At 27.0% G+C, this 23535-nt stretch overlaps 1 protein-coding gene across 1 annotated transcript; it reads left to right on the top strand.

Moving 5' to 3' along the window:
* Positions 1–16331: 16331 nt before the first annotated feature.
* LOC114381097 (AT-hook motif nuclear-localized protein 7-like) lies at positions 16332–21182 on the top strand. Its single transcript, XM_028340283.1, has 6 exons — positions 16332–17047; positions 17748–17815; positions 17971–18102; positions 19332–19493; positions 20183–20515; positions 20833–21182. Exons 1-5 carry the CDS (start codon positions 16600–16602, stop codon positions 20507–20509), a joined length of 1137 nt encoding a protein of 378 aa, XP_028196084.1. The 5' UTR covers positions 16332–16599; the 3' UTR covers positions 20510–20515; positions 20833–21182.
* Positions 21183–23535: the final 2353 nt, after the last annotated feature.

Consider the following 23535-nt stretch of genomic DNA (forward strand, 5'->3'; position numbering starts at 1 on the left):
TATTTTTGGATGAGACATATCGAAACACTATTTCCTCAACCACACCAATGATGTCTAAAACAACCACAACATAAACACACATTATTTGAAAAGCCATAAGTATCTAAATCAAAATCAATGCACAAATTGCAAACGACCTTACCAACCAAGAGTCCAATTTCTAGATCACCAACAATGACAGTCGAAAAATCAACAAATCTGAATTTCCTAAAAGGTAGGTCCTCCATATCACATTGCCTAACAATAGTCACTCCAGTAAAAGATAATTTATATTCATGATCACGAACTCTGAATTGACCATCATTCTTCATAACTTTAAAATTATGCATCACATATTCAAATTCTCCTTCAAATCAGCCTTGCAAAACTTTAGCTGGTCTTGTTTGCAAACAACATGAATTGCATCCCCCTATAATATATAAAATATATAAATACATGATTGAATGGTCAATAATATAACATATAACAATAAAAAAACAGGGGGAAAACATACATCAGAATCAACAATAACCATTTCAGCTTGTTCAGACTTCTCAGGGACCCCCAATGAACCAAAGATCAATGATCCTTACAAAAAGCTTAAGGGTTTCCATTGATCCATCTATGCACTTAATCTTATCAGGAACACGTGCCATGGTTGCTAGTAAACGCTGAACATCAGTTAAATACTTAATCTTATCAATAAAAATAGAACATCAGTTAAATATTCTCCTATAAAAACCAACCAAAACCAAAAGACACACATGCATATGAATGAGTAAAAAAAAAACAAACCAAACAACTGGCAAACATATAAGAATACATTAACTATAGACGCAAACACAAAGTGAAAAAAGCTTCAATCAAGACCACTAAACAGAGTTAACAAAACAACCAACAATGCATTACCCAAAAAAATTTGGAAAATCACAGAAAATTAAGGCAAACAACCATCAACAACACAAACACACAACAACATCCATACAAAACTTAAACCTCAACTTCAGGCAACCAAACCGAACAACAGAGCAAAGTCAAACTGGAAAACAAAAAAAGCTAACAGCTTGAAACAAAAAAAAACTCACAATTTGAAATAGAGAAGCAAGCAAAGAGGAAAAAACAACTTTTTGATTTCCAACTCCAAAATGAAATGAACCAAAATGCCACAGCATAAGAAGCGAAACACAACCATCCATGAACCATTACCTTGACTTCTCGTAACAAATTGAAGAACCCAACAAACAAAAGCAAACACTTGTGACAACACAAAAAAACAAAAAACTAACATGCATGTAATAAACAACACATAAAAAAAACTCACAGTTTGAAACAAAAAAAAGCTCACAACTTGAAATGGAGAAGCAAGCAGAGAGGAAAAAAGGACATTTTGGTTTCCAATTCCAAAATGAAATGAACCAAAATGCCACAGCATAAGAAGCGAAACACAACCATCCATGAACTATTACCTTGACTTCTCACAACAAACTGAAGAACGCAGCAAACAAAAGCAAACACCTGTGACAACACAAAAAAACAAAAAACTAACATGCATGTAAGAAACAATACATCAAAACAAAAAAAAAAGTCACAGCTTGAAACAAAAAAAAGCTCACAACTTGAAATGGAGAAGCAAGCAGAGAGAACTCCAAAATGAAATGAACCAAAATGCCACAGCATAAGAAGCGAAACACAACCATCCATGAACTATTACCTCGACTTCTCGTAACAAACTGAACAACGCAGCAAACAAAAGCAAACACCTGTGACAAAAAAAAAACAAAAACTAACATGCATGTAAGAAACAATACATCAAAACAACACCCAAAACGAAGGCAAACCTCATATGCATTTGAAAAAATCAAGAACAAAAACATCAATAACAGGAAGTCAAAAATTACACATTCATAAGCATTTATAAAATAACAAGAAGTCAAAAGTTATACATTTAAAAAAAGAACAAATGATAACCCAACATGCATGTAAGAAAGGATGCATGAAAACAACACCAGAAAAGAAGCCAAAAAAACGAAAAACTAACACCGAAAGAGAAGACAAACTTACAAACTGGAGCAAGAGAGAAAAGACAGAGCCGAAAGAAAGGATGCATGAAAACAGCACCAGAAGAGAAGCCAAAAAAACAAAAACTAACACCGAAAGAGAAAGACAAACTTACAAACTGGAGCATGAGAGAAAAGACAAAACCGAAAGAAAGAGCAGACAAACTTAGAAACTGGAGCATGAGAGAAAAGACGCAACCGAAAGAGAAGACAAAGCATGAGAGAAAAAATTAAAACAGGAACACAACAACTATAGGGAAAAAAAAAACAAAACTACACGGGTCAATCTTACAAAATTTCCAAAATTTCAATTCTGTCAACTAAAGCGGGACACGTGTCGCAGCCTCAAACATAAGCATTTTAGTAATTGTCTAGGGGTTCTCTTTTAATATATACGTAGATTATAATAAATTACATTAACCATTATTTTAATAATTTAAACTCAATTCAATCACATAGAATTTTTTATCATTATATTTATTATAATGTGCTCTCTCTCCTATTTTCAGATTTATTTACATTCCAACCAACATTATCCATAGAAAATTTGATAAGAATATATAATCAGTATTTATTCTAATTAAATGTGTATCTTAAATTATAAATTGTCATAATTGGTAAGAGTTCTTATTATAATAAATTAAAATATATAACCATCAATTTAATATATAATATTTGTTAATATTTTTATTTATATTCAACCATTTAATTACAAAATTTAGAAAATATATTTTATCTTTTAATTAAAAATATTATGAAAAATAAATATATAGTAAATTATTTCATATTTTAATTAAAAATACTATACACAACTAGGAATGACAAAGAAATTCACACCCACATATATTCATGGATGATAAAATTCACAATAGATACTAAATGAGTATCTTTAATGGGTACTTGCAGGTAATGAATACCGTCTTGCATGTATTTTTACTATCCATTAATAGACGAGGACGAATATTATGCTACCCCTACATGTAGATGCATGTTATCCATTAATATTAAAATGTTTAAATATTATTTCCCTTTTTTTTTACCAATCTTAAATACTTAAATATATTTTATAAATACTTTTATTTAGACTTATATTCTAGTGTATTTTTATTTGAGTTTATATTTTAGAGAGTAATTTTTATATAATTTTATTTGGAGTTCACAAAATTTATTTATTTAGAATTATTTATGGGCATTTCTAATTGTGTAGGTTGTAGAATATTTGAATAACTTTAGTTGTAACAATTAAAATTATTTTTTCAAGAAAGTATTAAAGTAAATAAAAATTACAACAAAAATGTTTGTTAAAATATTTTTTTATTTTTGCAAAAATATCCATGGTACCTGCTAATATATTCAAATATTAAAAAAAAAGTGTTACTTTACTTTGGTGTAACTTAAAAATAAGTCATATCGGTATGACTTATGTGTTATCGAATCATATAATGTCATATGACATATATCGTCACATAGTCAATTCATTTAATCAAATTTAATAAAATATTATCTAATCAATTGTTATTAAAAATTGTCTAATAAATTAATCTTGTAATTATTTTTTATCCAACATTAAAACAAGTATATTTAATAAAATTTTGAAATATTTATTTATTTTATCTTTGTCTTTATTTTCTTTATAGTAAACAAGTTAGAGAAAAAAATATTATACATTTGATAGAAAAAATTGTAAATATTTTTTTTTTATTTTTCAATTCATAAAAATAATTTAAATATAATTAATCTAATTAGAAGAAGTATATATTCATATTTAAAATTTGAATAAATTAATTATTATGACACATGTATATGTTTTAATCAACTTAATTACAAATATTTCAATTTTTTATTATAACTAGCCGAAATATAAACTGTGTGTCTGCCAGCATTTTTATTTCGTTGTTATCTTTCTTTTTATTAACATTTATTTTTTATTTCTATTTCTCAAAATATGGGAATTTTTAATTTAGAAAAATTAATGATTTTAAAATTATTTTTTACTTTTGATTTTAAAATTATAAAAAACCATTTTTAAAAATAGGTTTATAATTATGTGGCGTTTCTAGAGTTTTTTTTCTGCTATTAGTTTTCTGAAATTTATTAATTTTCTTAAAACAAATAAAAATAAATAAAAAAGAATTCTGCTTTTATTTTTCTAAAATTTATCATAATTTTAAAAATAATTCAATTCTTTTAATTTATTTTTTATTTTAAAAATATTTTTCATTTAACAAAAATGGTGGGTTACTCACTTCCACAAAAAATTATTTAATTTTAAAAAAAGGAAATTTTAAAACTTAAAAATTAGACTAGGTGAAGATGTAGTTTTTTCTTATATTGTTTCAGTTCTAAAATTAAAATCATAATTTTCACTTTTTAAATAAAAATTAAAAAATCCATGCTTAAAAGTATCGTGTTTCAATTAGCATTGTTATGTATTCAATTTTTCGCACCAAATAATATCACATTATCAATAAACAGTGAATAAAAAGTCATTTTGTGAATTTAAAGTTTTATAAAAATTAGATTTTAAAAAATAAAATAAAATAAAATCATATTGATAAAAGTAAAAATATATTGAAGTTAAGTAATTATAACAATTTTTTTTTATTTTTTAAACCGAGAAAGACTAGATGAGATAATACAAATTCATTTTTTTTCAAAAATAATAGTAATCTAAAAAAATGATAATAATCGAAAAACATAAGTGCAGATCAAGGAATTTATTCCTCCTCTAACTTCCATTCATGCGACAACATTTGTCATCATTAACTCTGATCTATATAAAATCTGGTGGTCTAAACTGATCTATTTAATTAAAAAATTAAGCTCAGACTTTTTAAAAAGTTTATTAAATTAAATAGACCAGACTTAGGCTTATTAAAAAGCCTTGTAAGCCTCATAGGCCGGCCTATATATATGTATATGTAATTATATTATTTTTTGGGTACCAATATATACTTATATTATTTTTTGGGTACAATTAATTTTTTTTATTACGTTGCTAATCCAGAACAAAGGAATATTAAAAATTTAATGTGAAAAAGACTTTTAAAAAGGTTATCAGGTCAGACTAAACTTTTAAAAAGGTCAAATCGAACTAAGATTAAAGATTTTGATAGGCTATAGATTAGGCTCAGGCCTCAAAAGTTCTTAGTAGACTAGGCTCGGACCTTTCAAAGTCTAGCATGACCTATTTCTACCTCTATTCACAATTAACTAAAATCGAAATTAAATTCATTTTTATTTTAATCACAACAAAATTAACTAAAACCGCTGGAGAAGGAAAAAAAAAAGAACGGTTAGCTTCCTAGACGGCAAAGTCGCAGTGAATTCACACTACACAATCCAAACCACGGCGTGAACTTTAACGCTGCTAATTTTCCGTTTCTGCCCCTTTTCAATTAGTTTCCCTCGAAATTGAAAAAAAAAAAAACTGAACGAAAAATTCAAAAGAAAAATCAATATAGTGAAAAGTATCTTCGCCTTTACAGTGAGAGAGAGCATCAAATCGAACAACAACCAGAAGAAAAAACAAACAAAACAAAACAATCACAAATTGTAACATTTCTATGTCTCATTTTGTTTCCTACGATGGTATTGCGTCAAAAATTAATATACTATAATAATTTTTAATATAATTTTTGAATTTTATTTAATGAATGTCACTTTCCAAATGGAAAAATTAAATACAAATTAGATAGTGAAAATACAAGAACCACATTAAGGAAGGTTGAATAGGGTGCCTATGAAAGATAAAGACTTTTCACGATAAAAAGTATAATGAGAAATAAAATGATTGTTCAGATAAAAAGTTCTTAAAATAATTTTCATATAAGTACTTAATGTAAAGTGATATTAGAAAATATAATAAAAATATTCAATAAAACTTTATAGAGAAAAGTATAAACACTTGGTTTATATTGGTTTGCTCAACTTAGTTGTATCTAGTTTTCCTTTACTCACTAGTAAAGGATTTCACTAATCAATGAAGTATGTCAAGTATTTTTAGTAGAGTTTTGCATCAAGTATTTTTTTTCTTGTGGTCTTGTTTTTTCTTTTTCTCATTTTTTCGTTAGTAGCTTCAATGAGGAAGACATTTTTTTATAGACTTTAATGAAGTATTCATCATGGGATTTGTGTCATTATCTTGAAAGGATGTTGTTTCACATAGAAGAATAAGACGATGTGTGAAGCTTTGAATGACGAGGATTTTATACGAAACACAAACAACACCGTGTGCTTTTTGTCCACTCTGAAAGTAACCTTCAATAGAATAGTACACAAAAGTCTTTTATTCTCCTTTATATTGTTATTTTCTTAAATTCAAACGTTAGTTATTCAAATATAAGAGATATAAATAAAATTTGAATAAAACACTACATGTGCATTTCCCTTTTTGTGATACTCAGTTTGAGACCGCACGCACCAGTTTACCTTATGACAATGTGTGTTATAATAATAGGTAGAAGATTGGACACTCACTGAATATAGCGTATTGGACACAACGTATGATATTATTTTGTATATAATATTTTTGTAATAAAAATATATTTAATAAATTAATATTAAAATATTTTTTATATAATTATGTAAAAAGGATTATTTTATAAATATTAGTTAACAAAATTTTTGTATATAAAATTATTAAACATAAAGACATATTTTATAACAAATATATTAATTAATTATATTTAAATTAATTTTTGGTATAAACATTTCAACTATATAATATAAATATAATTCAAAAATAATATTTATTCATAAAATTATTTTATACGATTCAAAAATAGTATTGATTAAATTATAAATTTTTAAATTTATATGTAGTATTTTAGCATCATTAAATATAATTACATTAAAATTATGTAAGAAAATTAATTATATTTTTAATTATATTAATTTTTTTATTAGATATACTTGTTCTGATAAAAGATTACGAAATCAATTTATTAAATATAATTAGATCATATTATTTTATTAAATAAATTTAAAATTTATTAGATAATATTTAATTATAATTAATTAAGTACATTATCTATGATGTTATAAATAACGTTATATGATTGAATAATATACCGTGTGACTTATTTTCAAGTCAAGACCTAAGTATCAATCTTAAAATCCACATGTATGTGCTTAATCGGTATCATATATGTAATAAACAAGCATATGACAACGATTTATCACGAGAGAACGAGAAATGATGACCACCATCTATGATCGCCCCGTCCATTATCATCCATATGTACAACCTCATGCATTATTTTATAAAAAAATTCAATAAAACATTTATAATGTAAAACTATTTTAATATATATATATATATATATATATATATATATATATATATTGATAATTATCTTATATATTTTGTTACATATATACCAATATATATATATATATATATATATATATATATAATTTAAAAAGGAAAATATAATAATATAAAAAATTATAAATTATAAATTCAACATCCGTACATGACATTTTGTATTAATCTGGTTACACTATGTTACTAAAGTCGAAACGAATAATTTGTTCAAATAAAATCTGTAACAAAATAATGTGATAATACTTAATAGCTTTAAGTTGAAGCATTTAATTCGTAATTTAGCTTACCTTTTTTATATAGGTAAATGATTAAACATAATATTGATGTCTAAAGAGTTGAACCAAAGTGTTTGTTTCTCTCTCTGAAATTTAGGAATCTCTAAAGAGTTTATATAAATCTTATTTAGACTTTATAAAATAATTTTATTCATAATTTTTTTAATTTATTTTAATATTTTTGATAAATCTATTAAAATATCTTTAATTTATTTAATAAATCTTATAGCATACATTCTATATATAATAAAATTTTAACAAATAAGCACTTAATTAAATTATACACTCAATTATATTTTTGCTTTTAATTTTCATTCTTGTCTCAATTGCTTTTCGTATTATTGTTTATCTTACAATAAAATTACTTTTAGTAAAGGGGATAGTTTTATCATTTTTAATCATTATTTTTTAATTTCAGTGATTTGATAATTTTAAAAATGAAAGATATAGTACAATAACATATTAATACAAATTTAATGTCTAAATTTTTTGTATTTAAATGTAAAAATTGTTCTCTCAACCTATTTTCATAAAATTAAAAATTCATTTCTAAATATAAGTTTTTTAAAGAGATTTCTGAATATAAGTTGAATATAGTATTTTCTTATTAATAGATTTCACCGTAAAACTGTGCATAGAGTATTTTTTTTTTCTTCTAATTTTGAACTGTTAAACGTGATCAAAATAGTGTTTATCTAAATTTTAACTATAAATTTAGTTTAAAACGTGTTTTTAGTAGGAAGGTACAATGATTATTTAAGGCAAAACGTCTAGGGACTTAATCTACTATTCTACTTGCTAATGATTACCTTGCACCCCACATCAAACAACCATAATTGAAATTATATACTAAGAAAATTATATCTGCCATGAACTAACTCGCACATTCTTAATCAATTTCTCAAGGAACTCGCATCAAATCCCAAAACGCCAATCATTCAGTCACATGAAACTCCAATTCGATCCTAAAAAATTAATAGCAATGAGAACAATATCACACAATAACAAAAATACCAATACACAATAAACTAATTAACCACCATCCTGAAAATCCAAATGTTCTAACTTTATTTTCCGTTCACTAAACAAAATAATCCTCACACTCTAAACCAACCAGTACGATCAATCTATATATAATTATTACTACTCCAAGCATAACATAGTCCGTGTGTTTTCAACTAACACTAGTTCTCCAACATTATTAATTGCACCACACCACCACCTTGCAATCCCTGTGATGTAAAACGGTAGCTAAGAACACATTCTTGGACACAGTTATTGTTATACAAAAGTACATAACACAAGATAACTTGATAATTCTTCCCCAAAAAAAAGATAACTTAATAATATTTATAACTCAAATATAAGAAAAATCTTAGATCAACCTTAATTAGATGCGTTATATTAATAAATATAAATATCCCTAACGTAAATATTTTATCTAAGATAAAATCTATATAAAAGAAGAAATACATGAACTTATTAAATACAATATAAATATATCATCAAATCTGTATATTAAGAATAACACAAATAATTTTATATTCTATTGTGCATCACCATGTCTTTAGTGCTCCAAAAAATGTAACCAGAATACAATGCTGGCAACCAAGAGTCAACCTCCATTAAATGTGCATGGTACCCAAATCCGTCAACCATGAATCTATCACACATATCTTCATAACCATTACATAAAATATAGCTGCGGTGCAGCGAGGGTAAATCATAAAGTGCAAGAAGAAAGTTATTAGACTTAAATATATTTTAATTTTTTTTAAATTATAATTTTATAATAATGTCTTGGTTTTTAAAAACTTGTTGTCATACCTTTTTAAGCATTTTCTTTTTTATAATTTTTTGTCATGCATAATGTAAAAATATCAAATAAATCTTGAATACTTTAAAGTATTTTAATATATGGAATGATTTTATGTTTTTAATGCAATAATTTTTTCTTTAATAAGATATATTTTAAATTTTTATCATTATCTATAGGTATACAAGAAAAAAAACTTATTTTCCACCTAATAAAAATTACTCATGTGAACTAACAAAACTCGATACAAAATAATAATTAAATAGTTGCATCACTTAAAAAATATTGATAATTTGATTCTTAACTATTAGTCGTCCTAAAAAAAACAACTATGCGCATAGTCTAGTAAAAAAGAATTTATTCAAAATACTATACCTATTTAAAATTTCCCTTTCAAAAAGAGTACTAGTAGTATTCAATTCTGACCAGTCTTAATTTTTTGACAAGAATTCTTGACCAGTCTTAATTTATACACACACAAAAAGAGAAGAAAAACAACTTATGTTGGATTAAAATTGTAAGTAAAGATTACTAGTACTACTGTACTAGGGAAGAAAAAAGCAAACGTGTAAAAGAGGAAAAATCCTATTGGTTAGCCTTTAATTAATAATTTTTGTCATGATTTGATTATTAATTTAAATTGATTGTAATGGATTGCGTGTTGTGTCAGGAGGGTCAACGGTCTTACCGACAGCTTTTATTTCTCTGTTTGCTTTTTCAGACCTAAAAATGGATTTATCTGCATTCTTTTTCTTTTGTTTTATTTTTTAATTTATATATTAAAGCTAACTAATTGATTCGGGCACCCTTTTTATATATATATATATATATATTAAAGCTTCAACTTCCATAAGTTTTTCACTATCAAAACGTAAGGCACGAACTGTGGCTAAAGTAAATAGAGTGGCATGTTATATGTTACACGCTAGTCATTATTATTTATTGGGGATTTCCAACAAAAACGCTTATTTCGAAAAGTTAAAATAAAAGAAAGGGTAAACCTAATTTAATCCTTGAAAACGATTCTTAAAGTACAAAAAAATATTTAAATAATTTCAAAAGTATTACAAATTAAACTGTACCAAGTAGTAATTTCTTAAATAATTGAAAAATATTTTGAATTAGTCATAAAATTTTACTGAAACGCCAGTAGACTGATATACAAACTAAATGGAAAAATGTTCAATATTTTAAAATTTATATAAATAATTTTACACTTAAATATGTTTTAGATACTTCATAAATGATCAATTTTTATTTTAAATTCTTCATAAATTTTTCTATTGTATTAGATCTTTAATATATTAATTTTTTTATTTTAAATGTTTTTTATCAGTTAAATGATAATATAATATTATTCTAGTAAGTTATTATATTGAGAAGATTTATTCATAGGGTGTTACATTATTATTTAATTAACAATAAAAATTTAAAATAAAAATTTGATATATCATGGATCTAATGTTATAAATTTTTTTCTTAAAGACTTAAAATAAATATGAATAATTTATTATAAATTTAAAACATATTTTATCTATAATTTTATTATCTTGAACACAGCTTAAAAGAGAGTAATAGTTTGAGGTTTCTTCCTTCACCAAAGACTACTTATATGAATTGAGGCTAAATTTCAAGTAATATTTATTCTTTTTTTTCATATATTTGTTTATTATAAAAAATTTAGATGAGTTGAATCAAGATAAATCTCAAGACTAAAAATTACTTAAAAAATATTTACATATTACTTACTAACAAGTCCTCATATCAACATGAGAACTTAAATTCATATTTTTTTAAAGATAAATTTATTTTTTATTAACTGAATCAACCTTTATTATTTTTTTTCTCATAATTTGGAACTATTCATCTGTTAAGTGAAATATTTAAACTTGATTATTGATGTCTTTTAAAACAAATGTTTTCGTTTCTCATATATCATTTGTCTTCAATTTTTTTCCTTAAAACACATGGGTTTACTTCAAAGTGTGTTAATTTACATCTATTTTTTTTTCTTTCTAAAATCCGAGCATAAGTGGATGGAATTTCTTCAAAGAACGTTGGACAAAAAGTCCACATATAGTATTGCTAACTATTTTAATATCAGCTGTTTGATACAAGATTTTATATGTATGAATAACTAATGTACCTCTAATAAAACCTAATGTAGTAACAATAAATCCAAGTACACATTTATTGAGCCACATAAACTTGAAAACATTTTTTAATTAAAGAAAAATTTATATAAAAAAAACAATTCTAAGGATATTGGATAACACATTTTAAATTAAAGTGATTTTTCAGACTTCCTGCAACATACTAGTAAGTGAGATGGGATAAAAAAGTGATTAATTTATTTTTATTGGCTACTAAGAGAAAATGATAAAACGAACTTAACTTTTTTGTGTTAAGTAAGGGGGGAAAAGCCTTGTGAACAAAATTTGTATACTGTGCCAGAAAACCTGGAATATTGTAAAGTTTACTGCTTTTGGAATTATTATGGAAACAACAAATTAAAATTTAAGACAATGGTTAAGCCCAAATTTGTATACTGTGCCAAAATCACAGTATACTACAAATTTGTTAAAATTACAGTATACTACAAATTTGTATACTGTGCCAGAAAACCTGGAGTATATCAAAACGTAAAGGTGCTCATATCATATCATCATTTACCAAGCTTTTGGAATTATCATGGAAACAACAAATTATAATTTGGATTCCAAATTTATGTAAGTTCGGAAACGTAAGATAGGGGCACAGACTTTTTATTTTGCTCAGATAAAATCAACCAAAAAGGCATTAATTAATGGCTTTAACAGAAGAGCACCAGTTTGACTGGATTTTTTTAATAACAGCAGGTTTCGTCTCCAAGAAACCTCCTTACCATTACTGTTTTATTTATTTATTTATTTTAATCAAAGACAGCTGCATTCCCCTTCAATTACTATAATGTCTTTTAAAGTTTTCAGACTTGAATAAGAAATACATTAAATAATTTTAATTTTAAGAAACGCTAATATTTTTTAAAATATAATTAAATTTAACAAAATAATATAGTTAGGCTATTCAAAACAAAAAAAATATTTCTCATAATATATAAATATGAATTTTTAAGTCATATATTTAACTAAACTTAAATAATGACGTGATAGATTTTATTTTATTTATATGAATGATAACAATTAATATTTATCTAAGTGTTAATATCAATAAAATTATATTAAGTCAATAACAATCATATATTATTAGTAAAATTAATATGTGACCCATTAGAGGATACTATCATCTCTTACCTAAGAAAAAAAAAGTTATATGTTTAACCGTAAATCTGTAATACTAATTTGACTTTAATTTTCGGAAGAAAAAAAAACTTATCTTATTACTACTTTCGAAGCGAAAATGGAATTTTTAAGATATGTTTATTTATTATTTATTACAAATATTATTTTTAATTTAAAAATGAAAATTATATTTTTTTGATTATAATAATTTAAAGAAAATGCTTTTAAAAATTATGTTTTTTTTTATTTTTAACATAAAAATATATTTACGTTGTTTTGATTCTGTTTAATCATATTTTTTTTACATTCACATATATTTATTTCACATTTATTCTGTATAATTATGTTGAAATTAGTTTTATAAAATATTTTTATAAAACAAAACTACAATCAAACACACCTTATTTTTTAAAATATACATATATAAAAATATAAAAAAGAGAGAGATAAGAGTAGTTATATATAATATTTATTATTTAATATTTAAATAATATATAAAACTATATAAAATATGTGTAAAAAGAACGTAAGGTCGGGAGAATATGTTAATGGAGTTTCATTATTCTTGTTATCACAATATTAATTTGAAGTTCCCAATGATTTCACAATTTATTTTGTAAAACTTTCAATTTATAATAAAAAATTTAATTGTGATATTAGTATAAAAAGTTTTACGCCGTGAATCAAATAAAAATTATTACTAATATGATTTTTTATATATTTATTTTAAAAATTAATAAACTTATCATTTATTTATAATTAAATGATAGTGTTACTTTGTTTTACAATGATGAGTGCATAACTTTTTTTTTTCTAACAAAATTTATTAAAATTTCATAATCTTATCGAATAAAAAAGTCACGGGAATTAGGAATTGTATAATGAAGAATAAAAAGAAAAGTATATATTTTACTACTCGCTTTTGATTTTTGAAGGTTATGAACTCATGGGGATGCTATATATACACTATTTTAAAAATATTATTAGTTTAATTTTTTTAATAAAAAAATAAAGATGATTGAATACTTATAAGTTAAAATTTTAATTATATTGTAACAAATTACTATTTTATTTTATTAATACCATTTTTAATTTTTATTTGGTGAAATAAAAACATTTGATAATAAAAATGAAGAAAAAAATAATTTTATCCTATTTAAAATATGAGAAAGAGAAAATAAAGGAGGACGAGTCTTTTAAAGAAAAATTAAATTATATCGGTATAATTTTAATAATTATTATATTATTTTTATAACTTGTTATAAAATATAATTTTTATTGATTCAACCGTTAAATTATATCTATATATATTACCAAGATTTTTTTGTGTAAAATTTTATTAAAATTGAACTATAACAAGAAGGTAATCAAATTATTCATATTTTAGTATATTTTAAAATATTTATATTATATTGATTTTAATCTATTTGAATAAGATAATAAATGATTTTGTATTAACATAAATTTTGTATATATAATTTATGTGAAATGAACTATCTAACAGTAAATTTTAAAAAATATGATTAAGTTGAAAGTTATAAAATTACATAATTATTATCAAAATTTGATTAATCCTCAATAAATATATATATATATATATATATATATATATATATATATATTCTAAAATATTAGCTTATTCATGTTTAATTAGTTTTGATACGGTTCACCACAAATAATCGAGATGATATATAATTTTAATTCAGCAGTTGGATCCATCAAATTTTGATTAATCCTCATTTTGAAGATATTGATTTTAGACTATGTGATATTGTTAAAATTTTGAATTGGTTAACCTGGTTACAACTTAAATTAAATACTCTGTCTTTTATTTTTTGCTCAATTAAATACTATCAATGAGTTATTATTATTATTATTATTATTATTATTATTATTATTATTATTATTATTATTATTATTATTATTATTATTATTATTATTATTATTATTATTATTATTATTATTATTATTATTATCATCTCATTAATTGTTATATTTTAAAGTTATAATTGCTTAAAAAGTGAGTATCTACAAAAAAAATTTGTGATCAAATTTTTTTTTTATAATTTTATTTTTAGTTTCTTCTTCTTTTAATATTGGTCTTTGGCCCTTATGTATAAATTGCACTTGGTGATAAGTATCTCTCTCATGCTTAACACAATTATATATTTATTTTGCTCTTAAAAATATTTAGTTATATCTTAAATTTTTTATAAATATCATTGCATGTAAAATTTTAAATGTTCTTCTATAAGTCATGATTTTTTTTTATCGGTCCCCTTACATAAAAATTCTAACTCCACCCCTGTGTGTTACTAGTTTTTTTTTTATATTATTATATGTTACTTTTTCATGCGTTAATATTTTTTTTCATTAAATTCAAAAATAAAACATTATTAATAATAAGAATTATACTATTTGCATACTTTAGACCTATTTATATTTATTACACGTAATGAATATTAGATACTTCATGTTCTAAATTTCACACTTAAAAGTTATAAAAAAAACAATGTATATTTAATATAAAAGAATAAAATTTACGAATATTCTTTAAAATCTTGAATTTTAAGTTGTCTTCTTGTTTCTGTTTTCTCGTCCTTTTAGACGTAACATTAAAGGGATGTGAAAAATATTTAATATATAAATATTATTAAAAAGAATAAATTTAGGTATATTTAACAAAATCTGTTTAAAAGATTCAAGGTTATAAGAGAAACAAAACTCACTTTTTCACGGGTTCTTAGTATATCTTTCTTATTTCCCGCTTAGAAGATATAACTATAAAAAAATAATGTATATTTAATATAAAAAGAATAAAATTTACAAATATTCTTTTAAATTTTAACTTTTATTGTTTTCTTCTTTTCATGATGTCAGACGTAACATTGAAGAGATGTGAAAAAAAATATTCAATACATCACTAATATTAAAAAATAAATTTAAGTATATTTATTAAAATATTCACATTTTAAAAGATTTTGGCCGTTTTTACCGCTTCTTATTTTTTTTTTCCTTATTTCAGGCTTCAAAGATGTAAGATTAAACAAAAATAAAAAAATATTTAATATTAATAGGAATAAAATTGATATATATTTAAAGCAATAAACTTATTGTTTTTGTTACTTTTCTGGTTGTCTTCTTCTTTTCACGGATTCAAATGCAACGTTAAAGAGATGTAAATTTTTTTTAATGAATAATTAATATTTTAAAAAATAAAATTTAAGTATATTTATTAAAAAGATTGACTTTTTACAAGATTTCGAGTGAATAAGAATAACAACTCATGGATTTGTCGTTTCTTCGTTTGTCTTCCTTATTTCAGGCTTTCAAAAACGTTAAAAAATAAAAAAATATTTGATTAATAATAAAAAAATAAAATTTGACTATAAAATTTACAACAAAAATCAAATTTGTTCTAAAATAAGATTTTAATTATACAAACAAAAATATCTTGGGGGCGGTCATGGGGTCAATTTTGGTTTAGGACACTAGTATGTGGTGATTATCCTCATAGATTACAAGAGAGCCTTGACACACTTTAATATTTAAACCAAACTTTATGAAAATTAAATAATATAATGCAGAGTGGAGTCCCGACAAGTAAATAGCAGTTTCCCATCCCAGCCTCATTCTCCTCCATTAATGCCAATGCACAGACACAGAGAGAGAGAGAGAAAGAGAAAGAGTAACTGAGTTGTATTCAATATTCACAATTTCTACCTCCAAAGATTAAAAAGAGAGAAAGAAAAAAAAAGAAGCCTACACACCTTTCTCCCTATTCCTTCTACTTCTGGCGCCATTTGCACCTTCAAAACTCCATCTTTTTTCTTTCTCTCCTTCCATTTCTGGAAACACCCTCATGGAACCAACAACAACATTGAACAACATCATCAACAACAACAACACTGTTCCTGCAGGGTCACCACCACCACCACCACCACCCTCAGTGCCTCAGCCAATGAACATGAATGTCAACATGAACATGAACGTGGGAAACACAGAAGGAACAACACCAGCAGTTCCAACACCAACACCCGCGCCAACACCAGCACCAACAACAATGGTTCCTGCAGTGCCAGCTCCAACCACAACAACACCGGGGAGTTTGGATTTGTTTGGGAAGAAGAAGAGAGGGAGGCCCAGAAAGTATGATGCAGATGGGAACCTGAGAGTGAGTGCAACACCACCACCACCACCGGGTTTCACTTTGTCCACACCTTCTGAGTTCTCCTCTTCCAAAAGAGGGCGTGGTAAACACAACACAACTTTTGGCAACAACAACTACCAACAACTCTATTCTTCTTTTGGTGAGTAGTACGGTACAACGTTGTCTTTTTCTTTTTTTTTTTTCTCTCAGGTGTTGCTGCTGCTGATGACCTCACTCATATGTACTACCACTGTTTCCTTCCCAAGTTGACCTACCCGCCAAACCAAGATCCCTGTTCCTAGTCCAATCCTTTTTTTTTTCTCTCCCTTCATTTCCTTACCAGCTTACCCTAATCATGGAATCTCAAATATTCGTACTTGTTGTCAATAGTTTCATTGTCTCTGGGGTTGTGTTTCAGATTTGTTTTTTTTTTTTTTTTTAAGTTTTGGTTTTGGGTTCATGGGGTTGGGATCGAGATTTACTCTCCATTTGTTAAAGCGTGCCTTGATTGATACAAAAGGATGAGTTTTTTTTTTTGTTTCTTTCTGGTAATGGCCAAACAGCAAGTTGGGGATTGTGATCGGTTAAAAAAAATGTGAACTTTACCTTTTTGTGGCTACTTATCTAAGGTTGTTGTGTACATTCGTTTGATTTTTATGTCTAGAAAAAAAATTGTTCTTTTCGTTTGGATCGACTAGCACGAGACTGTTTCAGGATTATTGTTACACACACACAAAAAGTAAAATTGTTCTTTGCTGGGTTTATTCATCCGGGGCTTCTAATTTTGGTGGTGAAAATTAGTTAAATTGAACCATATATGGAAAATGTGTTGATTGTTTTTCTGTCTGTGATTTTTGAAGGTGAGGTGTTTGCAAACACAGCTGGTGGTGATTTTGTACCGCATGTGGTGACTGTTTATACTGGAGAGGTAATGTAGAATAGAAGCCTTTGTGCATTGTTGTCCTTTTTGCAGATTTATTTAATAGTGTGGCTTTTGGCTGCATTTTCTTGAGCAATTTTGACAGATCTTTTGTGTTTGGTGATTTGGATAAGGATCTTGTTGCTTACTTTATTTCTTTGTAGGATGTTGCTGGAAAGATCGTGTCATTTGCCCAGAAGGGTCCAAGAGGAATATGCATTCTCTCTGCCAATGGAGCTATCTCGAATGTCACCATACGCCAACCTGGTTCTTCTGGTGGCATATTGACTTATGAGGCATGGTCTCTTAGATCTAAATGCTTTTTGAGTAAAAATAAAATAAAATTTATCTATCTTTTTTTTTTTTTATCCTCTAAAGGTTTTGATTGTATTTCCCATTCCATGATATTATAATTTCTTTGATTGAGTTTGAATCATATCTGAAATACTTTCATGGGCTAGCTTATTTATGTCTTCTGCCAATATAGAATATGGATGCCGTATAGGACAGCATTGGGTGAATTTATGTCAGGTGATCTCTGTTTGTCTCTTCTTGTGGGGTTGGACAAAGTATCTATATCTGCCTTATGTATTGGATATACGCTCAAAATTGGTGTATTGGGTGTAGGCTAAAAAAAATGGTTTATCTTTTCATTTCATTAGTTCCAGTGTCAGATCTAACACTGGAAATGGGAAATAAGTTAATTACTAGCTAGAGAAGATAGGCACACACTTTTAGCGGTGTCCTCTTTTGTAATGTGTTAAAATCATTTTAAATCTAATGAAACCTTTCAACTAATGTGAAAGTCATAATTTTGTTGGCTATCTTAATCCAGAAGCTGAGTATCAGTTATTGGAGGAGATATGGGCCAAATTAGATAAACTTTTCAGGGAACACTTGTATGATAAAAAGATAGTAGGTAAAGTAAATAAAACTTCTCTTAGAAGTTAAAATCAACTTATTTACCTCTGTTTTGAAGAAGTTAATCTGAGAATTTCTAAAAATGTGCAAAAATTGATTTTTTAACTTATGATTCATTTTATTATGATTCATTTTACCTTGTTTTCTTCTTCTGTGGGTCCTTATTGAAAAGTATATCTAAACTAAGTCATAATTTTCTAACAAAAATACTATGATAAGCTATTGAAGTAGCATTTTTATATCCTTGGGTATTATAATATGATAAGTGACAACTAAAAGGTTATAGACTTCAAGTTGAGCTTTCGTTGTCTTGTTATGGAGAAATGCTTAAATACAATGCATAGATTTAGTACACGATGATGATATGAATAATTTATTTGATGCATTATTTGTCTGCAAATACATATCTTTATCTTTATATTAAATATTTGAGCATTATTTAACTTGGTTGTCCATTTGAGGTCAATGTCTCCTGTGACCTGTTGTTATTTTCTGCTGTTTTGCATTTTCTCCTGTTATTGGCATAATTCTTTTGATATACATACAACCATGCTTAATTGATTTTGGAAATTCTTAAATAATTTAGTTCACCATTTACTTTCAGGGTCGGTTTGAGATTTTATCTTTGTCTGGATCATTCACAGTTGCTGACAACAGTGGCATGAAAAGCCGAACTGGTGGATTGAGTGTCTCACTTGCTGGTCCTGATGGTCGGGTGATAGGTGGTGGTGTTGCTGGACTTTTAACTGCTGCTGGCCCCATCCAGGTATTTTATTTTCTTGACTGCTTTATACAAGATTTTGCTTGTAAGGATAGGTTTGGTATATCACATGTGGTACCTATGAATGTGATTCATTAATTTTTCAGGCTAAAATGTATTTTAACATTGCAAGTCCTTCTGGATTTGGTCAAAATTGATTCTAGTCCTTTACATTTTAAAAAGAATGGCTTTGGTTCTTGTTTTTCTAAAATGTGGTGGATTTTGTCCTTGACCTATACTTCATTTTGACTTGACCAGAATGAAATTCACAACTACTGTTTTTCAAATGTAGGGACTGAAACCAATTTTGACCAAATCTTGAGCAACCTAAAACACATCTTACTCAATTTTTAACCTTATTTTTTTATCCTATATGCACCAAACTGACCCTAAACTGAATTTTTTGTCCTAATTGTTTTGAAACGAAACTTCTGTTGTGAGATTGAAATTATAACTTTCATTAGCTATCTCAAAACATATAGAGAACATTATTAGCATACTATATGAGCCCTCTCTTCTAGGTTGCATTACCAAGATCTTTGAACCTTTACTGTTTTAAATGGTTGAAATAAAGATGCAAGTCCTTAGATGGATAATCTTAAGCCTTAATACATTCTAATCCCCTATATTTTTCACAAAGCATGGTTTTGAGCATTATGAAGAGTGCATTGGAAATTTATTTGCAATGGTTTCAGATTGTTGTAGGAAGCTTCATGCAAAATGGTTACAAGGCCCAAAAGAGGAAGTACCAACGTGAACAACAGATAGTGGTCACCCCTACTTCAGCTGGTCCAGAAATAGTGACAGCAGTAAGACCTATCTCACAAACAAATGCTGATGGTGAAAACTTTCTGATACCTATGTCTCAAATACCAGACCAAAACCAGAGAGAATCTGTCAGTGTTTCAAGTGACAAACAGAACCTAGATGCTACTCCTGATGCTGCTACTTGGAATGGTTCTGAGGAATATTCAGACCAGAGGACTTCCCCAGACATCAACATATCTTTGCCAGATGAATAGAACAAGGTTATGAAACTGTTTTGTGACTTTTTTCATATATATATATATATATATATATTTCTTTTTTTCTTTTTTGTAATCTTATATTGGTGCAAAGTATCCACCAATTTTGCCGATGACTAATAATCTCTGCCGGAGACTTGGCTGCTCTCCTCCCAATCACGTTTTTTTCATTCACAAGGCTCTAACATGAGATCATGTTTAAGGAAACCTAGTAACACTCGGACCCACTAATGTTGCTGTGACTTTTGTCATTATCATGTTTCACTTTTATCAGGTAAATAATTCTTCATATTGAAACTTTGTTTTCTTTCTTTTTTCAGGTGATGCAGAGGCTGACATGGTAGTAACTGAGTGAAACTAACACCGGAACTTTGTCATGACAACTACTAGGTTATATGACATGATGTACAGTTGTCAGAAATTAGAAAGGATCATTATTAAGGCATCATTATTTTTCCATTTTATATTTTCTGTTGAACAGTTATAAGTTTTTCTTTCTTCTTGAGGTGGATGAGATGATCAAAGACTTGGTAGGCTATTTATGATTCTGTCGGGATTGTTCGGTAAAATTATTTGTAATTTTTAACTTTTTGCACATCTGGGAAACTTCTAAGAGTTTTTCTCATTATCGTGGATCCGAGAACTATATACATAAAAGTTACTTCTGATATGCCTTCCTTGAAACTGATATAACCCATGGGGATAACATTTATATTTGTAGGTGCTAGGCGGGTGCTTGTGGATGGGCTTTTAATCTAAATTGGATTGGCCCAAAATAGGTGTTTTTGTCTACCGAATTTGAACCTAGTCTCTTATGACCACTGTCCTATGACAATTACCATAGGGTCCAAGGCTGCCGGTGGCCCAAAATAAACGTGTTTGTTGCTTTTCCTTTTTTTTTTTCCCCTACAAGGATGGTATAACATTTACCGATAACAAAAAAAAAAATTACAAATAAAATGAATGACTGAAGTGTATGAGGGATTGCCCTAGAATGTGTTTAAACTTTAAGCTTTCATTCAATTTGCAAGAGGCACAATTTTTTTTTTGGTATATTCATTAGAATTGGATATCTTGATTTGATGTTTGACTATTGAATATCAAATATCGAATACAATCCAGCAAGTTTATGAAACTGCTTTCTAATATTACTTTAGTGTGAAAAGATGGAGGTTTTTTTTTTTTTTGTTATAATGGCTGGTTTCTTGTTGTTTTTGGCAAAAAACTTGAATTGTGCCTATTTGTTTAAGTTTATTTTTTAAAAAAAGTTTTTTTAATTGAAATGGATAGTTTTAAGGTTTTCTGTTTCTTTTATGAAGTAAATTCTACTCTATTTTTTTTAAAAAGGTTAAATGTGCTTTTGGTTTATTACATTTTAGTGTTTTTTTTTTTCCACTTTGGTACGTTAAATTTTGAAAGTTTTATTTTGATTCTTCATGTTTTCAAAAGTTTCATTTTGATACATTAGGTTTTAAAAGTTTTATTTTGATCTTTTATGTTTTTGAAAGATTTTTTTTTATCTTTTCTCCTTATTTTCATTAGCAAACATTAGTTTTCTATTAATTTTTAAATAATTAATTTAAAATAGTGTGGCTAAATTTTGAAGCAAGACCCAAAATTATTGCCATAACGTCAGATCTGAAGCTTCTTATCACTGTCGGGGTACAATGTTTTTTATCTATGTTGGTGCTGGGTTAAGGTGTGGCTATGGGGTGACGTGATGGTGTTGTTTGGTGGATGACTGTTGTAGATCTGATTTGTTTGTTGATGATGATTATAGTGTTGAGGAGGTTGTAGATCTAAGTACAGGGTGGTTGCATTGTTTATGTTGTGGTGGTTATGGAGTTTGTAGAAAAAGATGATGGAGGTTAGAGAAGTAGGTGGTTGAATGCATTTTAAAAAGATAATAACAATTTTTTAGTCGCCATTATTCAAAATTTAAAGGTAGTGATAAATTGACGTTTGCTAATGGAAATTACAAGAAATAACCAAAATGAACTTTTCGATAATATAAAAGATTAAAATGAAATTTTTGAAAACATAAAGAACTAAAATGAAACTTTTAAAAACATAAAGGATCAAAATGAAACTTTTAAAAACGTAAAGGATCAAAATGAACCTTTAAAATTTAATGTACCAAAATGAGACTATACTAAAACATAATGAACCAAAAATGACATTTAACCTTTTAGAAAAATACATTTTTAATAAGCATTTTTTTTAGGTTTAAACAAACTGACTCTTTGTGAGTTTCTTTCTTGCTTGTGTTCTTCCATGTGTAAGTGTGTAGTTGGGTAGGGCCGGGTTTAAAGCGCTAAAACGTTGTTAAGTTGCCACACTGGATAGGCTCATTGCATTCTTGGGCTGTTAAGATTTTGACTATTGGGTTTGGTTGTCCAGATTGGGTTGGATTTTGAGTGTTATGGCCCAAAGCCTTTTTGGTTAAGGGTGTTGCTAGGTGCACCCAGGAATAATGTTGGTGCACCCAGCAATTACCCGAAGTACCAAAATTGTCCTTCCTTAAAAAATAAAACCCTTCATTAAAAAAAAAGGTTGAAGATGTTTGTGCACCCAACTTTTGAAATTCTTCATCTTCCTCCGCGCGCTTTGCTTCCCTTTCTTCTCCTTCGGATTCCGTTCTCCGCCGTTCGTCCTCCATTGCCATCCTCCACGAAGGTTTTTTTGTCTCCTTTCGTCATCCAGGTTAGTGTTCTAACATCCTATTTCTTTGAATAGTGTAAGCTGGCCTTAGGTTAGACGACATTTGTGAGAACTCTGGTGCGCGAGGTTGAAGACGAAGGTTCTTCCGCGGAGAAGAACCTTCTTTTGTGTGTGAAAGTGGGTTATTGTGGTTCGAGCTACAGAAAGTTCTTTCGCGGGGATCAGCGGAAGAGATTCTTCCGCGGGATCCAACGGAAGAACCTTGTTCCGCGCTTGAAAGAGGAAGCGACTTTAACCCACGGAAGAAGTTTCTTCCGCAGGACCTCTCGGAAGAACTTCTTCCACGGAATCCTGCGGAAGAA

Source organism: Glycine soja, chromosome 13 (assembly GCF_004193775.1).
Source record: "Glycine soja cultivar W05 chromosome 13, ASM419377v2, whole genome shotgun sequence".
Taxonomy (NCBI): Eukaryota; Viridiplantae; Streptophyta; class Magnoliopsida; order Fabales; family Fabaceae; genus Glycine; species Glycine soja.